Below are 19,022 nucleotides of genomic sequence, written 5' to 3'. Positions count from 1 at the left end.
AAGAAAAGAAAAGCATTCTTCTTGCTCGTCGTATTTATTCGCTCTAAGTGAAGGGGAAAAGACTGACAAGTTGTAAGAGATTTGTCTGTCTATATTTTCCTGTGCATGTAAATTTCAAATGAAAAGAAAAACATACATTTTAAAAGAACAGTTTATAAATTTATTTGATAGAGAGAATTCCAATAAATTTGTGAAAATTATACGTCTTGAAAAACTTTTCCTTCTATTTCATGTTCTCTGAAGCAAAACACTTGATGCAAAGCACACCTGACATCTGACTAGCACATACCTCAGAGGTTTTCTATGCAGTCTTCACTAAAGTGTGCTTACCAAATGTTTTGCAGCACCAGAACATGAATTCCTCCATCAGCTTCAAAACCTGTGAACTACATACTCAAGGTAAATAATGCTTCTAAAAAAGAGACATGGCAAATACAAAAAAAGAAGAGGGTATTAGCAGTCAAGGTTCTTTGGGAGATGTTACATTGCTTTTGGTTGTGAAATTTTTATAAAGAGCAGCACACAAGAACATGGTAACCATTTCAATTATCTGAAGCTCTTAAATTTAAAGGGTGTTTGTTTAAAAAAAAAAACAAAACACAATTACAACAAAATGATATTTGCACAATGAAGTTAGAAACAAAGCATTTTGTTAGTGACAAATGCACTAAGAACTGAAAGCTCTTTTGTTTGTCAATTTTGTCAGATGTGTTCTGAAGCTTCCCCTTCCAATTACAAGCCGTTTAGTGCAGCACAACAGGTATTTAAAAATTAACATAGAAACTGGAATGTTTTTTCAATTGTAGCACATTTCATCTGAGATGATTACCATGAAAAGACCTGAAAGAGGATCACAAAAGCAATGACTTATAGACGCTCTAATTTTTCACTTAGGAACTCTTCCACGCTATCTGTATTCCACTTGAGGATGCTCAGTTCTTCTGCAATGTTCCCACTGTCGTCCAGCAGCTTCAGTACAGGGTCAGAACCACGCACATACTGCAGAAAGAAACAAGCCAGTTCCCTTGGGCTAGAAAACGTGTTCTCCATTTTAAATCCCTTCTCAATTTATTTACATCAGTTAAAGATGTCAAATCACGAAGAAAAATACACTCAAAGATTAACACCATGAAGTATGAATACTTAAAACCAGAGTGATAAATGAAATTGGAGTATTTGAGAAAATGTAGGCAAGATAACTTATGCTATGAAACCCAGCTAAGCTTAGGAAACATCAAAACAACCCATACTTAAGGTTGATTGTTCCTGATAACGCTTACTTAATGCTGTAAGTATTTCAGTGCCATGTGTTTTGTTCTGCATTTACGAATGTTATTGATAGAATGTTTACCAACAATATATTGTACTTTTCTTGAAGAAAATGTCTATATAAATCTGATAAAGCTTATGAGATCCTTTTGCTTGTTCTTTCCTATGTTACTGTTGCCTCCTCCATCCAAACTTAAAGGAGTAGACGCAAAGGAAGAGCAAAGGAGAGGGGAGACATCCAGGTTAAAGCTGTAGTGACAGAGATGCTGCAGGCTGTACATCCCCTGGCAGCAGTGGATACAGTGCATGGGCAGGGAGAGAGCCATAAGGCTTGCATGGAAAGAAGGTATTCTGCTTTAACTGTTGTAAACTCCTCAAGTTTGATTTTTGAGACGAGCAGATGAATGATCCTTCTCATATAGTCCATGGACTTTTTTTTTTTTTTAACAACTTAAGAATTGTCTGGTCAAGCAGTGCAGAAGTATAGTATCAATTTTTGATGTAATTACTTTCTTGCCTACTACTGTGCTCTATTTGTGCCTACTATGTTTTGCAGTAGTGCTGGTAATGCCTCTGAAAATTGAGTGAATCCTAAAATAGGTAATGCAAATAAGAGCTTTTAGCAGTACTGTAAGGATGTAGCCATGTAAGGTTACAGAAAAATTTTTACTAGGGGTATTTTACTTTACCCTATTACAGAGCTAACCTAGTTTGCTTCAGTTAATGAAGCTAGCAGCATCTCTAATTGGTTTTCCCAAAGTCTTGTAAAATAAATACCAGATTAATTTGTACATTTTTTCCCCAATAATGTTTTATACCAATTGTAGTATAGACTGCTTTAATGTTCAGTACAGCTACAAAGTTTAAATAAAAATGAAACACTCAGATATACAAGAGAATGCTTTTGAAAGAGGACATATGGATACATGAGACAGACAGAGGAAACCTGCTTTAGATGGAATCTGCTGCTGAGAAGACAAATTGCTTATTTCAGCCGTGCATGGCTATGAAGTGACTCCAGATGGTGCCATTTGGTGAATAGAGATGAGAGCACAAAGATGTGAGAATTGAGATGTGTATCTGTGAAGTATACTGAATTTGAAAGCAAAGAATTGCTTGTGCTTAAGGCACTGTGGCTTATGCAGCTTTGCCTATATGCAAGTCATAGGAAACACCATTCAGTGTATGCAGTTCTTTAAAGCTGGATGTTTGAAGGCTAACAGAATCAAAACAGACTGAGGAAGATCTGAGAGGAAGGAGAAATATCCAAGAATTTCTGAATGTATGGAAATGGCAGCTACATTAGAAAATGAAGAACAGATTGAGAGTGGCAGAAGAAGCTCAAGTAAACACAAGATATCCACAGAATCAGGTCAGAATGCAAGATTCCTCACATTCTTTAAACATCTGCTTTTACTTAAGGGTTTCAGTATACTTTTTATTGGATTTAAACAAAATAATAAACAACTCCTTGGGCCCCAGTAACAACAAAGATCCAGTACCACTGCTTAGCAATAACCCAATTAGTGTTAGCTGCAGAAATTTCGAAAGATTTATATTGGCAATGAAAGTACATCTTCTCCTGAAGGATTATTTCATCAGCAAATAAGGATGCTCCATAAAAGGGATGTTTCCACCACGTTTAATTCTTCTTAATATATGCTTCTCCCGACTCCAAGAAAACACAAAAACCCTTTGGTTATTACTTACCTTGATTTGCAGTCCCCTGAATAGCTTAGGCTTATCACTCCTGACAAAAGCTACAATATGGAGAGAGAAAAAAAAAAAGAGAATCAAACATTCTCATGAAAAAAGGCTATAGAAATTAATGGCAGAATTCTCAGTATCTTCACAAAAGCATTAGTACTAAACAGTATGCTAAGGAAAACTATTTTTACCAGTGTTCCAAGCTTGGATTTTCCTTGGATGGTAGTGCAACTGCGTGAGTCAGTTCATCTGCATGGACAACTGACACTCAGCAGAGCCACGCAGACAAGGCTGTATCTGCAGATGTGAAGGAAGTTGTTAGGGCAGTAAGACTCTGGCTGGAGATAAGCTCTGTGTGGGAGGATACATGTGAAACAAACGCCCTTGGCGCACTGCACAGAAGTGGCAGCAGTGCTGGTGAAAGGGCACTGAGGAAACTGTGGGTAGAGGTGTTATTCTTGCACACAAGACAAACAATTTTGTCTTACAGAGCTCTCCAAGGTTATGTGCTGAAAATCAGCACAGAAACAAGAAGAGAAGCTGGTATCTCCTCTTTTCTTGAAACTCCTAAAGGCAAGCAGCCAGCTTCACTACGGGCTCTGTGACCTGCCATGCAGCTCCACAGAGAGATCAGCTGCTAATGGACAGATTCTTCACCTGAAGTGTCGGTCACACAAATGTGAGTGCTAACAGCCACACAGACCCTGTATCCCTACAGCACTCTATCCTTGTGTTAATGTGAACATTAAAAAGGATATTGACAGCATGCCTTATTTCAGGACAAAATGTGAGCACAATCCACTACTTCCAAACACTTTAGCTTAATGAATAAATGAGTTGCAAAAGTATTTTAAATTTATTTAGAAAATAGTTAGTCTTCATTTCCCATTACATTCAGGTTGCACTAAAGGCTGAATTTAGTATCTATAGTGACATTAAGTGGATTCAGGCAGCTCCTGTGGTATGCCAGCAGTCTCCCCAAGGATGAACGTTGTCAGCACGGATTGACTCTCACGGAGGTGCTGGCTGCATGTTAAAGCTGTCTTTTCAAGGTTAGACAACAATGCATCTCTTGCGAATTGCAGTGCATCCAGCTGGTGCATGAAGATGAGCAGCAACCTCAGGACTAACGCCTCGTGCTGGCTCACAAAATGTAGTGCTTTCCTCAGTAATTGTAAAGATGTCCTCTGACGTCTTTATACCTCTCTCCCTATTACTGAAGACAGTTACCTTACCATTTCCTCAGTACGTATATACAGAGTGACATTTATTTTCTCCAGTCTTCTACTGTGCTCCTGGTACAGAACAAAATCAAATACTCTGCTGGCTGTACCAACCACTGTGCAGCATAAACAAGTTCAGAACAAAATGGCATAGTAAGCTGCTAGACAGACTGGTAGCTGAAGAAGAAGAAAGCTTGCTTCTCTTCTTTCTGGGCAACTTTAATGTCACACTGCAAGCTGTATTTCAAACAGCACTAAACCACCAGTACTTGCTCACACACTGGAGTTCAGCTCCGATATAAATTCACACCGAGGCCCTTTTCAGACACTGTTTTCCTATGCCCTCATGAGCTGTTAGTTGTCTGGGCTCTGCTAGCAAGATACAAAAAGCGGTGATGTTTCTCAAGTACACAACGAACTGAACTATTACATGGAGATTTTCCCCTGCAAATTGAAAAATTTGTAGCTGAAATCACTGTGTAGGACTTAATATAAAAAGGAGGTTTTAGGAAACGGTATATGGAGTCAACTGCAAAACAGAGAAGCAGTAAGATGGCGCAGTAAAATGGAGTCTCCAACACTTTCAGCCTTCAGCAGGTTCACACCTGGCTAATTGAGTGACAGATAAAAGCTCACTTGGACATGAGTGGCTGCTCGCTGGCTGCAGTATTGGAGCACACAAGCTCATAAAATGTGGACACAATTAGGTGAAAGAAGAAAGTATTCTCTAGGTTGTGTTACATTTTGTCACTTTAAAAGTAGCTATTATGCCTTTGTATCAATGTCAAATGTCTAAATCTTCTGAAAGCTGAAGCACTACAGACTTTTCTATCCTGAAATTTTAGACAGCTGGAACAAAATCATTTTTTGTTAGTGGCATATTTATTTCTAATGCTCATCATAGTGACTTTCTCTTTGGTCACCTGAGTTTCTATGATGCAACTAAGAATAACATAATATATATATTATAACTTCCACATTCTCAATTTTGGAAACGAAATTAAAAAACTAATTCATTGAGATGTGTTAAAAATACAGATTGCCCCGTCAAACCCCACTTCTCCACAAAATCAGGCTCTAAGTTGAAAACACGGTCTTGGAATAGAACTGATGGGGTCAGAGGTGAGATGCAGCTTGGGCACACATTTTGTGACATGCAGCTGCCAGCTGACCCTGAAATGTGGCACACACGGTCCCCCTTCTGCACAGCCCCAACTCTTGCTAAGGCTATTTGCACATATTTACACCACTGTTTAATAGTCTGATGCTTAATACTAAAATCCTGGATATCTTCCAGTTTTCCTCTGCCCATAGCAGCTTCAGAAATTACACACTGCAGAGAAAAAGTATTTAATACAGTTCATTCATGGGTGAGTGAGAAAGGCATTTTCCACTTTGATTTCTGCAGTATGAACTCTGAGCTCGGTGCCATGACACTATTTTTGGTGAATTAAACACCAGACTAGAAGTCAGAGCTGTTCTACTGCCTGCCTTGTGACTGTCCTGTCACATAATGTTAAGAAAATCACTTCACCTTATGCTGTTACAAAACACAAGCAATACCAAAGCATATGCCTTCTGTTTGAGGGCAACCCTGAGGTGAGGCTGCACAGCAGACCTGACTGCCATTCCGATCAACTACAGCAAAAGGTCAGATTGTGGAGCAGAAGACAGCCTACTGGCTTCTCTGAGGCAATCTGCTGAATGCACGAACGGGAGAAAAGGATCAGATGCGTACAGATATTACAAAGCCTGTTGAGTGCCAAGCTGTTACTCAAAGACAGGTCACACCTAGCGTCAAACTGTGCTTTAAAGGACCTAGGAGCAGGCTCTGCTTACATACAACACAGAAACCTACTGCTATCGTCCCTATGTTTCAACCGAGCTTTAAAATGAATAAGTTGGAAGTAAGACCTAGAATCCTAAACACAGATTACTAAAGAACTGAAGAACCACTCACATCCAAACTGCATGTCTATGTATTGCTGGCAGACACCTGTGCTATTCTCTCTGAAGCAGAACATACTGGAGGAAATCCTTCTGACCCCACATGGGCATGACTTCACACTGCATCATAGTAAGCTGCAGATCAGTATGTTTGGCATTAGTCCTTTGTAAAAAGACTTGACTATCTACTTTCAAAATATTAAGGGCATGATCCAGATTACCAAGGATATCCACATTCAGAAATACTTGTTTTATTTAGTTTCCTGCCTTAGGAGAAAAGATCTCCTTCTTGATCTGGAACTGGAAAAATACAAAATGTTAAGCTAATCTATTAATACTTGAATGAGAGTCAATATACACAGCAGTAGAATCTCACACTTATCTTCAAACAACTATGCACACAGACAAGTATTTTCAACCTTGTCCATCTCCACACGCATCAGAAGGAATATAACAGCCTCGGATCAGAAAGGCCTGGAGGAAATGAAAAAAACTTACTGCCCTATTATATCAGTTCCAGATTTCATTCCAGAAAAACACAACAGAAGTCCTCACTAGCAATTCTCTTCAGCATCATATCAGCAATAAATTTTTACTGTGCATTTATTCCTCTTGGTAAGATACAGCATGTCATCTAGCAAGAATCTGATGTGAATAAGTATCTCCCAGTAGTGCAAAAGTCCACTTGTTCAAACTTTCAATCCTTGTGCTACTTAAACTGTGCTTTCTGTTTTGATTTCTTCCACTGCTTACCACTGTAACACTATGAGCACCTTTCTAACCATGTATGTCTGTTGACATGGATTCATCCAAGTTTTGAAACTCTACATGCTCTTCTCGGTTTAAGCTATTAAACTCTTAACACTGCATACAGATAAACAACTTTGCATACCACTTTGCATAGCTAAAGAACACTACAGATGCTGACCACACACTAAAAAGCAGCAGCATACTTTTTTGATGGCGGTGACCTTCCCTCCTACCCATAATTGTTACACCAAAGAGGTCTATCATTTGAACAGGGCAAAAAATTGTCAGCGCTCCAAGAGCAACATCAGAAGGGAACACTTCCATCACTAAGGAGGAACGCTGCAAAATTAGTATCAAGAATGATCTGCTCCTAGAAGAATATTTCAAGTCTTTCTGTGATGCATATTCTGTGATCACATATTAAAATACTAGCAATAGGAAGCAAAAAAAGACTTAACATTTTATCGAATCATGATTCTGCAGGGTACTTTGTGCAACTCTGAGTACAGTACATACAGCTGATTCTTACAATTAAGAAGTCAGAAAAACTAAATGTATACAAAAAGTGTTACAGAGAATAACTGATCTCTTATTATCACACATGGGGTGTGTAACATGAGAGCAGTACTGACAGAGATGTGCCTCAATCTGAAGGATTTATTTACTTGCATGTTTGTATATAATCTATTTACAAAAGATTATGATGAAATGATGGATGCTTCTCATTAGAATGTCCTACATTGCTTAGCAAGAATTTTACTGACTTCTGTGCAAAAATCTAAGATTTAATATTGTTCTAATTTTCAAATTTCTGTCACCAGTGCTTAAGAACTACAGATAAAGATAACCAGGAGATAAGTGATCTTTCCTAGAAGTACAGCCCACTAACAAACTACATTCTATTATCTATAAGAATCCCCTCACAGCTGCAGAACTTGAGCAATACAGCAGAGTGCTTACTGACTCCCTGAAGCCAGAGGATCTAATGCAGTTGCATGTTGCGTGAGTTCAAGGATGAAGGACTTTCTGTAACATCTGCTGGGAGCACATTCATTGTGTAACTACAAGTCACACAGCGAAAGGTCAGAATTATTCTCCTGATGAACAAAAAGAATGCCAAGATGTGAAGGAAACATTCAGTGAAAAAAGCCAGCCTAATTCAGTTCTGCTAAACACAGTGAAAAGAACACAGGAGTGCAGACATTGTGATCTTGTATCTCATCATGAACAGAGCAGGGCTGCCACTGAAAAGTCAACTTCAAACAAATATATTAGATTAGTCACCGACCTACCCAATTTTGTTTTCTACCTCAGAGCCTTAGTTTTATGTCAGTCAAAAACTGTTTCATTGTCTGTGCCAGCTGGTATAAGAAGATCTTGCTTCATCTAAGAATTTTGTCACTTATGCTTTCAGTGTCCTGCTTTGATGGAATGATAAATATTTAAAAGCTGTTTTATGAGGAGCAATTTCAGAACATACATGTTAAGGGAATTATTTTTACAGAATAGCATTTATAATGTAGCATTTTCTTCTTATGGGAAACTGAGCAGGAAACAGTATCTCAACACTGGACATACTACAGAGGTTTACAGGAATATAAGGTGTTACCTGACTTATCATGAGAAGCTTTATTTGAGAAAGATAACAGGTATCCTTGGCCACACTCACAAAAGCATTCAGCAGGCTGTGATCGTATTACAAAGAATAATGCTAGCTAAAAGATTACATTCTACTGCTTTTTAAAATTTTCCCATTATGCTTTTAAATTTTATCTTATCTTCCAACCTGTTGCAATAAGCCTAGCAGCAAATCTGATCTGTGAGACTCAGATTGGGTAGCAGCAGAAACTGGTGAGCAAAAAAAAAAAGTCTGTTCATCCTTCCTTTCTTTTCACTATCCCAAAGAGAAAAATTGCTTTAGATAAACAAGGATGGAAAGGCAAATTGTTAGCATTTGTAAGTTTTTCCTTCGTACCAAAAGCTTTTGGGGGATGTATTACAGTGCATATAGAGCAGTTGGGAATATTTTTAAGTTTGCTGAGTTTGAATGGACATGGGGATAACATGGTTGCCTCTACTAATACAAGTTTCCTCAGAACCCTAAATTGCACAAGCAATATAATTAGTTCTTGTTTTGGTGTTTTAAACAGCAGGAAAGAATCTTCCTCCAGCCTTGTGGTCAATTAATGGAACTGCGTGCAGGTAAAAGTGGAAGGAGGGGAGTCCAAAACAGCGTAACTGCAGTCTGGTTTTAAATCCTTTTATTTCTTGTTCTTTGGAGCACCTTCAATTAAGATGATACTAATACTGGCCATGCTAGATGGCAGATGCACTTTTTGTGGACTTTTATTTCTAAAGCTGTATTAGTCCTTTTCTATGTCCATGTGATGTTAAGCACAGTATTAGGAACTTCATTACTGAAAAAGAGCACTGCAATGTCATTGTATGGTAACTGTTGAGTCACAGCTGAACCACTGATTGATCGCCTGGGGAAAAGACCAGTCAGCCCTGGAGCACAGGTGAAGGCAATTCAGCTGCGTGACTGGAAGGGGTGGAGCCTGGCTGCACCTGTCTTAGACACCATTTAAGTAAGGGCTGACACCCACTGGGGAAAGTTGGAGATTGTTCCCTTGTAGAGTCCTTCCTGCAAGCCTAGATCTTCAGAGATGGGTGAGTACCTTTCCTTTTGTAAAGGATTTGAGCCCAATCTTCCCAGTTGCAGTATCATTCTATCTGTGCCAGTCTTTCTAATTATTACACTCAAAAGTTCTATTCCTAAAAAATTCCATGTTGAAATTTCTCACAGCTGTTTTTCCCACAGCTTTCTCCCACCACACACTGATGATGCTCATTTTCCTTCTTTTCTATTTTGTTCACTTTAGCTGACTGTCAAAGCAATTAAACTGCAGCATCTATGGAAGGAAAGCAGTTCCATAAGCGCACTATATAATTTCATCTATCAAGTACTGGAGTCTCAGGTCAGTGCAACTTTTCTGATATAATATATGAAATTTATGACTACTTGTAATAACACTTGAAAGCATATTTTGCTGCAACAATATTTTGTATTTTAAAGAACAGTAGTGGCTTTACTTACCCTGGACTTGAGGGAACCTGCCCAATTTTCATCCACATACCTCTAGGACAGCTCCTGCATAAAGCTGCAACAACATACAGAAGCTGTTAATATAAGTATAAACCATTTGTTTGCTCATGGCATGTAAGCTATTGATCTGAGCATCAGTATCAATTCATTAGATTTGATACGGAAATATTTCATCTATTTGTCTTTGAGAAGAAACTGAGGTTGAGCTAACCTCAATGCTCGCACTTAGACATCAGTCATCTTAGCCACCTATGCAAGGTATCCAGATTTGCTGCCCTTAAAATGAAGTGTAAGTTCATTTCAGTTCTATAAAAAGTAACACCTCAATAAAAAATATAAATTGCTCTTCTATAAGGTCACACTTTTAAACTTTGTCTGGCAACATGCACCTGGCTCTGAAGTATGGTGAATCTTAAATACAAGGTAGCAGCAGATTTTTCCTGCTTTCTACTGTAAAGCTTGGCATTTTCATCTCAGAAATAGCTGTCAATGCTGTTTACCAAATCGCATCCTTCTAGCTGTGGAACTCCTACTTAGAGAGAAACTGACAGAATAAGCTTCAGTTAAACAATCTTACTTAAACTTTATAAGCAGTGAATACTGCTGCTTCTGTTTTCTGATAGCAGTGTTTTCATAACAAATGTGAAAGTCCAGACAGAAAAACATAACAGTGCTGACATGAAGTAAAATATTAATGTTTGACTTAACCCGTGGAGATGCGTAATTAAAAATATGTTGTCACTTTGAAATTTAATAAGTGCTAACCCTCAAAAAAGGAGCGAAAACCAGACACAACATGACAGAAAGCTCTAAGTGAGACAATTTTATTAAAATTTCATCCCCATCCACACTGGCAGTCTGGGTGGCTGGGGAATGCATCTGCAGTTCAGAATATGACTCTTCTGATTTCCGGTTCAATTCAGCACTGGTGTAAATGCCATGGATCAGAACATATGAAATACTCTATACTCATCTGCAAGGAAATTACAGCTTCTTGCCTGACCTGAGCAAATCAGTAATCATTACTTCCACAGGAAATGGAACTAAAAATACTGCACTGTAATATATGTAGAAGAGCCTCTCAGAAGCTTGCTTAACCACATGCATGATTTTCAACTAAACATTAGATTTAAGACAAAAACACAATGTGAATGTTAAAACGCTGAGCCATAAAATAATACTTGAAAGATTAAAAATATAATTTTTAAGCTTTTTTTCTTCCCCAAATTAAAATATTTAAAAGGCACAGATAAAAATCTCAGATACTAGCTAGCATAATTAAATTTCTCTGGATTGAAATCATGAAAGTTTTAAGATGGAGGAGTTACATACGCTGAATAGTGAGATTTTTAAACTTAACCTGTGCCCCCATTCATTATCCTTTTAAAATCATTCCAACAATTATATCGGCAATCCTGCATTCAGATATTACTTTGCATGCTCGTTAATGCACCAAGCATTTCCCCTGGTTCTATATGCTGACAATTACTTGCATTTTTCTGTCAAGAATTAGTATAAAGAAATAGAGGGGTAATAGCCTTTTTCCATCTGTTCACCAATTATGTTCTTTATGGGCACAAAGAAGTAAGCACAGCAGATTTAGGACAACAGTAACGTGAACATTTTTCAGTTCTCTTTACTGCAAATAATTCTTCCTGTTTATTTTTTTCCTTTCAAATAAGGATTCCTATGGAAGCAAGATCACTGTGAGGATCTAAAATGTAAGACATCACGTGATTACAGAATACTCCTGCTTCGTAGCTCCTAGCCAGTAACTGACAGAAATGAAGTTTTAGCAAAGAAAACAGCGCAATTGCTGATGCTTAAAAATATTTTGAGCTTCTATCTTTGCCATAACTGAAGCCCAACTGTGCTACTTCAAAAAAAAAAAAAAAAAAAAAAAAATTCAGATTCATGCTGGGACAAGCAGCTGCTCTCTAGATGGCTAGACAAAAAAAAAAAAAAAAATCAATTGACTTCATTTGTAACTCGAACAAAGGTGTCTTTTGCAAGAAAGGCAGGTTTATTTGCATCACTTTGGCCACAACAAGAGAATACTTGTGAACATCTTCTGCCCCTACCATTCCATCATGTCCAGAGCAGACTGCTCTGAACTTTGATTGCTTCCTCATGAAGGCACAGACTGTATTCAAATATGACTAAGAATGACGTGTATCACTCAGAATGGTGGCATACAAACATGACGAGTCAGTTCATCACACAATGCTTAACTTACGAGCTAATTCACTTCATAATAATGCTTCGCTTGTTTTAGAGTTCATGAAAGTGAGCATAGTGCTGCAAGCAATGAAATAAAGGCTCTAAACTATTACTGGTGTCCATTTAGTTATGATTTCCAGGCTGACTCATGTCTGCATCTATATAAATAACTGCTTTTTAAAAACCTGCTAACTGTATGCTTTCTAAGGGTCTTGTGACAAAGACTGCACTTTTTCCTTGTCCTTTACAAAGTACAACTTGGGTTAAATCTTGTTCATGCATCATCATCATATGGTACTACATCAACAGAAAAAAGAAAAAAAAGAAAGTTCTTTTAAAATATACTAAATTATCCCCCATTTTTAGCACACGGGTTTCCTGTAGCTATTGACCCTGCACATGTTATAAAGTAACACTCAACTTGGATTTGTATGCCTTTACAATCAGCTAAAATTTACAGTACCATCACATTTTAAAACATGCAATGTGATGGGTTGTTAATATAAAGGCAGGCATAAGTAAAGAGTAAATTGCCTGACAGAATCTAGACACTGCAGGAATACTATATACTATATTTCTGAACTGTCAAACCTATCAACTCACTTTTTTTTTTAATAGAAAACTTGATTCATTGAAATAAAGAAATACACAGCAACATATAAAATGTTTTATTTTCTGTGAGGGAGAGAACTGAAAACTCTACTCTTTCCCTAAAGACAGAAGATGGACAAGAATCTGTGTGTTAGGAGAGCAGCAGTCAGAAAACCTCACTGTCAGGAGAATGAATTGATGTTCTGAAATGCAGAAAGCCAGCAAAACCATTGCTACCACACAGATCATTCTGAAATGAAGTCACTGGTAAATTTAGCTACAAAGAAACTCTTCTCTTTCACATTATTTGAAGGGAGAGGCCTAACTGTAAGAGTCTGGAAACTAAGAATCAAATAGCCAAAAAAAAAAAAAAAAGTGTTATTTGAATTAGTGTATTTCCAGCAGAATCTGAGCACTCATTTATTCGCAAGGAAAGCAATTTAAACTGAAATTCCAAAGGAAAACAAACAAAACAAAACAAACCATGGGATCGTGGGTGTTTGAACACTGATCTAAGTTGCTGAGAAAGATCGCAGAATCTTTATCCTTGGACATCTTCAGAATTTAACCAGAAAAGGCTCTGAACTCTGCTTTGGGTTGGAAATTCTTCTGTTATGTACACACATATCAGAGCTGTGTGTTATCATTCCAGTCTCCAGAATTGGAGATTGGAGAATTAGGAAATGTATTACCTAAGACTGTGTGAGTGTTGGTACCAACCCAGCTCCTTGTTGCAGTATCACATCATCATTCTTGGGCTTTCAAACCAAGGACCTGAAACTCCCCAGACAACAATTCTTCCCAGTGGATAAGGTTTTAGCTCTGTTCTTTGCAATGGTTTGGTGCAAGGACAAATGAACAGGAAATGTGACAGGGGTTTGCAGGAGAAAATGTAGAAGTCGGGCACCTAGCAGTTAGGTAACTTTGGACCTCTGTGGTCTGTAGTGGGAATAGAAAAGCAAAGTGGAATAGAGGATAAGCATTGCAGAAAAAGGGCTCCTGTGTACAAGCTCGTACTTGAATCAAGTGAGCAGTTGTATGCAAGCTAAAAATTAAATAGAAAGTTAACAGATTTCGAGCTCTGGTTTTGAAATATGCTGTCTGATTAACTCTGCTATCTAGCCACCTATTTGCCTCCAGAAGTATAATCTCTGAATATCTCTTCTTCTCTGGAATCTCTGGTTTCCTTAGAGCAGAAAGAATCTCTGGAGATAGAAAACACTAAGAATGGAACTCATCAACTATTTACTTGACTTTGTGCATTTAATTAATTTGGAAACTGCACTTTTTGAAGTTGTTCCAACAAACGTGGAGTCAATCATTTTATCCAGATGTATACTCAAATGAAGGAGGTCAAACTTAACTAATTAAACATTCCACTTGCCAGCACAGATGAACATACACAATTGTAACTCACATTTAACAAATTCACATTGATCATTTTTCTAACCTTCTTTCTCACTTCATAATAGAAAGAAGTCTCCCACAGGTAAGGCTCATCCTGCTACAGACAGATCAGTGACTTTTATCTTAAGTTTGTCGCAAGAGATGAACCTTCAGTGACTGACCCAAACAAAAAATAAGTTTTTCTATCTTAGGCACAATAATCCATTTTAAATTTCAGTGATATTTTAGTGATGTATATTGTTACATCTAGTACAAGTACAAATCTACATCTAGTACAAAAAATACTATTGTTTCTTGTTATCTTAGCAATACAGAGGCCAGATAGTCCAAAAAATTATTAAATAATGCTTTGACAGCTTATTATATTTTGACAATCCTGAATACATGCACAAGAAAGATAAAAATGTCTAAATTTCAGATCCCTTTGCTGAAATCTGTACAGGGGGGCAATTACTCATCTCTGATGAAGTTTGAAAGAATGCATATGGACTCTCTGTATCAATACATTTACCTTGTTTTACAGAAGGCTTATACACCAGAAACAACACTGCATGTAGGTGGTAGACACATAAGAGTTTGCCATATATGCCATACATTTTAATACCTCAAATTTCCTGGTCAAGTTTTGCTTACAGCAGATGTTATCTAATTCAGCAAACCGCACAGCATTACACCATTAGAAATACTTGACAACAGACATTTCAAATGCCGTAGAACGACAATCTTTGTGTGCAAAATATATTTCAAAGAAATATTTGTGAGGGCTGTTGCAATACCACACAGCACAACTATGATGATTAATGGATGGCAGATTTCATCACACAGTTAATTCCTAACATTGATTGGAATTTTGACACACATATATTGCTGAGATAATCCTAAGATTATAATATACAATTAATGGAATATGCTTATAGCTATGCTTGAAATGATCACATGGCAAAAGTGAAAGCTGCAGATGGAGTGCAGCTATTTTTGGCTACTGCGAAATATGGACAATCTCTCCTGCTACTACAATTTCACGCACAGTTAGCTTCACCTCCATTTCATCCTTCTACATTTTACACACCAGCAGTACTCTGTGTCTGACAGACTGAGGCTTAAAACTTGCAGCTGTCTAAAGCAATGCAGTTTAAGCTAGCTTCTGAGTGAGTTTGCAGCTGGATACAAAATCTTTTGTAGAGGAGAAAATAACCAAAAGAATTTTTTTTCATTTTACCTACAGTAAAATTATGAAGTAATGAAAATATTTCATTGCACAGATGGCAGCGGAAGAGTGAGACACATACTGAGCAACCAGGGCACCTCACAGCTATTTTCCACCATGTCAATTCACAGAATATTGGATCAATAACAAGATGAGAATTAATAAATATGTTTCAAGGATATGAAAGAGCTGAGTTCCACAAACATACCACATGTGGGCCTGCACTCATGTTACTCAGCACAAAGTATTTTTAGGACTGCGCATATTTCACAGACCATTTTCAAAAACTACTAACGCTACAAAAAATCCCAGTTTTCTAATCCTCCCCACATACTTTTAAGGAGAATTAACTGTAAATCCTGAAGTCTGTGCTGGAATTCTAATAGCATGCATGGTATCTGTAACATGGACAGCTAGCATGTTGCCTTGCAATAGCAAAACCTACCCACATGATAAAAAAGCTGCAGGCATGCTTAAAAAAAAAAAAAAAAAAAAAAAAAAGAAAGATTAAACATTCCTCTCTTCTGAGGATGTTCAATTGTTTAAATGATTGCACTACAAAAACCCTGAGCACCACCACTCTGGTACTTGGCAACAGATGAGGCTGCTGACCAGCAAGTCTTACATGTAGATGCAGGTTTTTAGGGTAAGATTAAAAAATTCATTCAAGCAAAAGGATAGGGAAAAACACTTTTAAGATTTTAAAAATCTGTTCACTCCCAACTATCAAACTGTCAGTAGAACAAAGATTTAAGAGTAAAATTGTAGCTCAGTTACAGACGCCTATTATAAGTTATCTTAGACTACGAGTCGATTCAAACTGTGATGACTCTGAATACAATCTGTTAAGATATTAACATTCATGCTAAAAACTCCAAGCACTAATTTTCTGCTGACTAGTCTGCAGGGGGATTTACTTGGCAGAAATTTCAGAAATTCAGCAAATACGAACAACAGATTTCCAAACAGCGGCTGTGCGTGAACATAGTAATATCAGAAATCCCACACTCTGAAACAGCATTCAAAAGAATATTAGGAATGATGCTATAATTTAGCACTCAACCATATAATCATGATGGTAGAATAATCCAATATTTCTATTCAGCAGCAAATTACTCATGTTTGCTACAAAACCCTAGCAAAAAATGAAACTGAGCAACTTAATGCAAATAGATGAGAGAAAAAACAAACTTCTATTAAACAATCTCCAGGTTCCTATGCACATACAATAAATTCTGGCTCACTGCGAAGGAATACGTCAAACAACCTTGAGATCCTTCCAGCTCTGTGCTTTCTGTTCTACGCTGAGCGTGACTAAAATGGAAAAGACTACATATATTTTTAACGTAAAGCCCTAATCACAAAATGGCACCTGCTCAGTCTTAAACAAAAAGCACGATCGCCTACACGGTGAAATCTAGGCCAGATTCAGGATAATCAGAAAAAATATCTATTGATTTAAATTCTGTTCTTGTTTGATCCAAATTTATTAATGCAAAAATGTTTATGACACAACATAAGTGACACCTATGAGTAAATTACAAAGAAATTAAGACAGATTTCTTTCCACTCGTCTGGTTTAAAACCCACCTTTCTGGTTTCCAGCTGAGCTTCTTCTTGACAGCACTGCCTACAGAATGGATCCAACTGATTCAGATTGAACTGTCCAAGAAGGTTGCAAGAGCTGCAGAGCAAGTTACTGGAGAAACCAAGTTCCCTGCAAGCTTCTGATGACAGCTGTGCTCCATATACGTTTATCTGTAAATCAATACAACATTACACTTTAGTATTAAATTAGTTGTTTTAATAAGAAAGCTTTTAGATGCTTTGACCATCAGAAGAATTACATATTTTGCGAGCATTTTATTATAATACTTAACAGTCTGCTCATAAGTACAAACCACCACCTTATGTTGAGAAGTAGTCTTAAAGCTAATAGTAAATTCTAGACATCATTCACAATGTGTCTGTTTTAAGGTATCAGATCTGCTACTTTCATATACGCTTCTACCACTCCAGTGTCTCTCTAGTGTCTGCTCCAAAGAAGGAACAACAAAAAAAAAAAACAGCTGTAATGAATCAGCTCCAGCTCTCATGAGACAATTCCAATAAGCATCCCGATACTGGAAGCACACTTGGAAAATAAGTCTTACAGCTGAGCTTGGGAATGATGAATTGGATCAAACTGCTAAACAGTGTATACAAGAAGGATTGTGATTTCATTTCTTTTTTGCTTTGGAAAAATCACAGGCTAGTGCAAGCATAGATAAAGCCCTGCAGCTACTTAACATCAGCAGCTCAGTTGACTCCTGGGCAGAACATCTATTCTGCTTTTAGTGAGCAGATAACACAGTGTTGCCATCTCTGCACTGAAATGATATCATTTGTTCTTTGTTCTTTTCTGCTTTCACCTTCCCACTGCCCTGCAGAAGGACTGATCAGTCCCTGGCTTTTAAAGCTTGCAGCCTTTCCTTCCAGCTGCACATGGGGAAAGCGAGGGAGATCCTCTCCCCAGGTGCTTCTCAGATGGGGTGAAAATATCTTGGTCAAAAAGTAGAAAACAACCAAATGAAAAAAAAAAAAAAGAACAGGAAAAGATAAGAGAGTGAACTCCAATAAAAGGGCCTGGAGCACCTCTGCTGAACACCAGCACGCTGGAGCGGTGACAGCAGAGCAGTCAACGAGTTGTTCTGGGCCAGCACACGATGACAGGAGAACCACGTTTCTCATTCACATAAGACCATCTCTTCTTGGTATTTTTCCTCCAGTTTTAGTGCCAGAATAACGCTAACTGTAACACAAGCATTAACATTTGGACGAGACCCTGTGGCCCCGCACGAGGCGGCATCCCGTCACAAGCTGAGCCGCACCTCAGCTCCGCGTTCTCCGCACAGCGCTGCTCGCGCGCGCCCGTCGCACGACCGCTTTGCTAACACACTTAACATACAAAAGCAATCGCAGCACCGTTACAAACCGCCTCAGGAAGGACCGAACAGTGACAAAACCTCGGACCACGTTTTCGGCCCGCTCCCGGCTTTTGCCGCCTAGAACAGGTTGGCGGGATCTCGCCCAGCGGCACCGCCCGGCGCCCCGGGGCACGCACCTCAGGGTAGCCCGCAAACCTCCGTTCCCGCGGAGCGCAGGAGCCCCGCGCGGCGCCCCAGGGCCGGGCAGGGCCGCTCCGCCTCTCTCCGCGGGACGCATTTCCCTCCCGCCTGGCCCGACCCCCGCTCCTCGCACGGAAGCGCCGCCGCGCTCAGCCCCGACCCCGCTCACCGCGGGCAGCCCCAGCAGCAGGCATAGCCAACAGCGCACCAGGGCCGCCAACTCAGCGGCCGCCGCCATCTTGGAACCGAGCTGCGAGCAGCGCGGCGGGCGGGCCGAGCGGGGACCTCGGGCGCTGTGGTGCCCTGCGCTGCCTGGTGCGGGGCGACGAGACGGATCGCAGACGCCCGGCCAGCGGGGGACGTCTACGGGGGGTCTGCAGCGACGCCAACTTTAGCCTACTCAGTACTGCGCTCTACAGCAGGGCTAGCGGAGGAGATTCTTCCCGGCCCCAGTCCGGCACTCACTCTGTGGCCCCGGGGCGGAACCC

The 19,022-nt window shown here is 39.0% G+C and overlaps 1 protein-coding gene and 1 long non-coding RNA gene across 2 annotated transcripts; one reads left to right on the top strand and one right to left on the bottom strand.

The window, feature by feature from the left end:
- Positions 1-21: 21 nt before the first annotated feature.
- SELENOF (selenoprotein F) lies at positions 22-18,786 on the bottom strand. The gene is given in 5 exon segments (NM_001309275.1): positions 22-999; positions 2,980-3,029; positions 9,994-10,057; positions 17,018-17,185; positions 18,704-18,786. Coding segments are annotated over 5 exon segments (483 nt in total). The 5' UTR covers positions 18,773-18,786; the 3' UTR covers positions 22-867.
- On the top strand, positions 8,215-12,334 carry LOC146543715 (uncharacterized). The gene is made up of 3 exons (XR_014885363.1): positions 8,215-9,566; positions 9,779-9,874; positions 11,685-12,334. It is a non-coding gene; the product is annotated as an uncharacterized LOC146543715 (long non-coding RNA).
- Positions 18,787-19,022: the final 236 nt, after the last annotated feature.

Source organism: Meleagris gallopavo, chromosome 10 (genome assembly GCF_905368555.1).
Source record: "Meleagris gallopavo chromosome 10, MGAL_WU_HG_1.1, whole genome shotgun sequence".
Classification (NCBI taxonomy): Eukaryota; Metazoa; Chordata; class Aves; order Galliformes; family Phasianidae; genus Meleagris; species Meleagris gallopavo.
The sequence above is the reverse complement of the archived record's forward strand: the minus strand, read 5'-3'. Positions and strand labels throughout refer to the sequence as shown.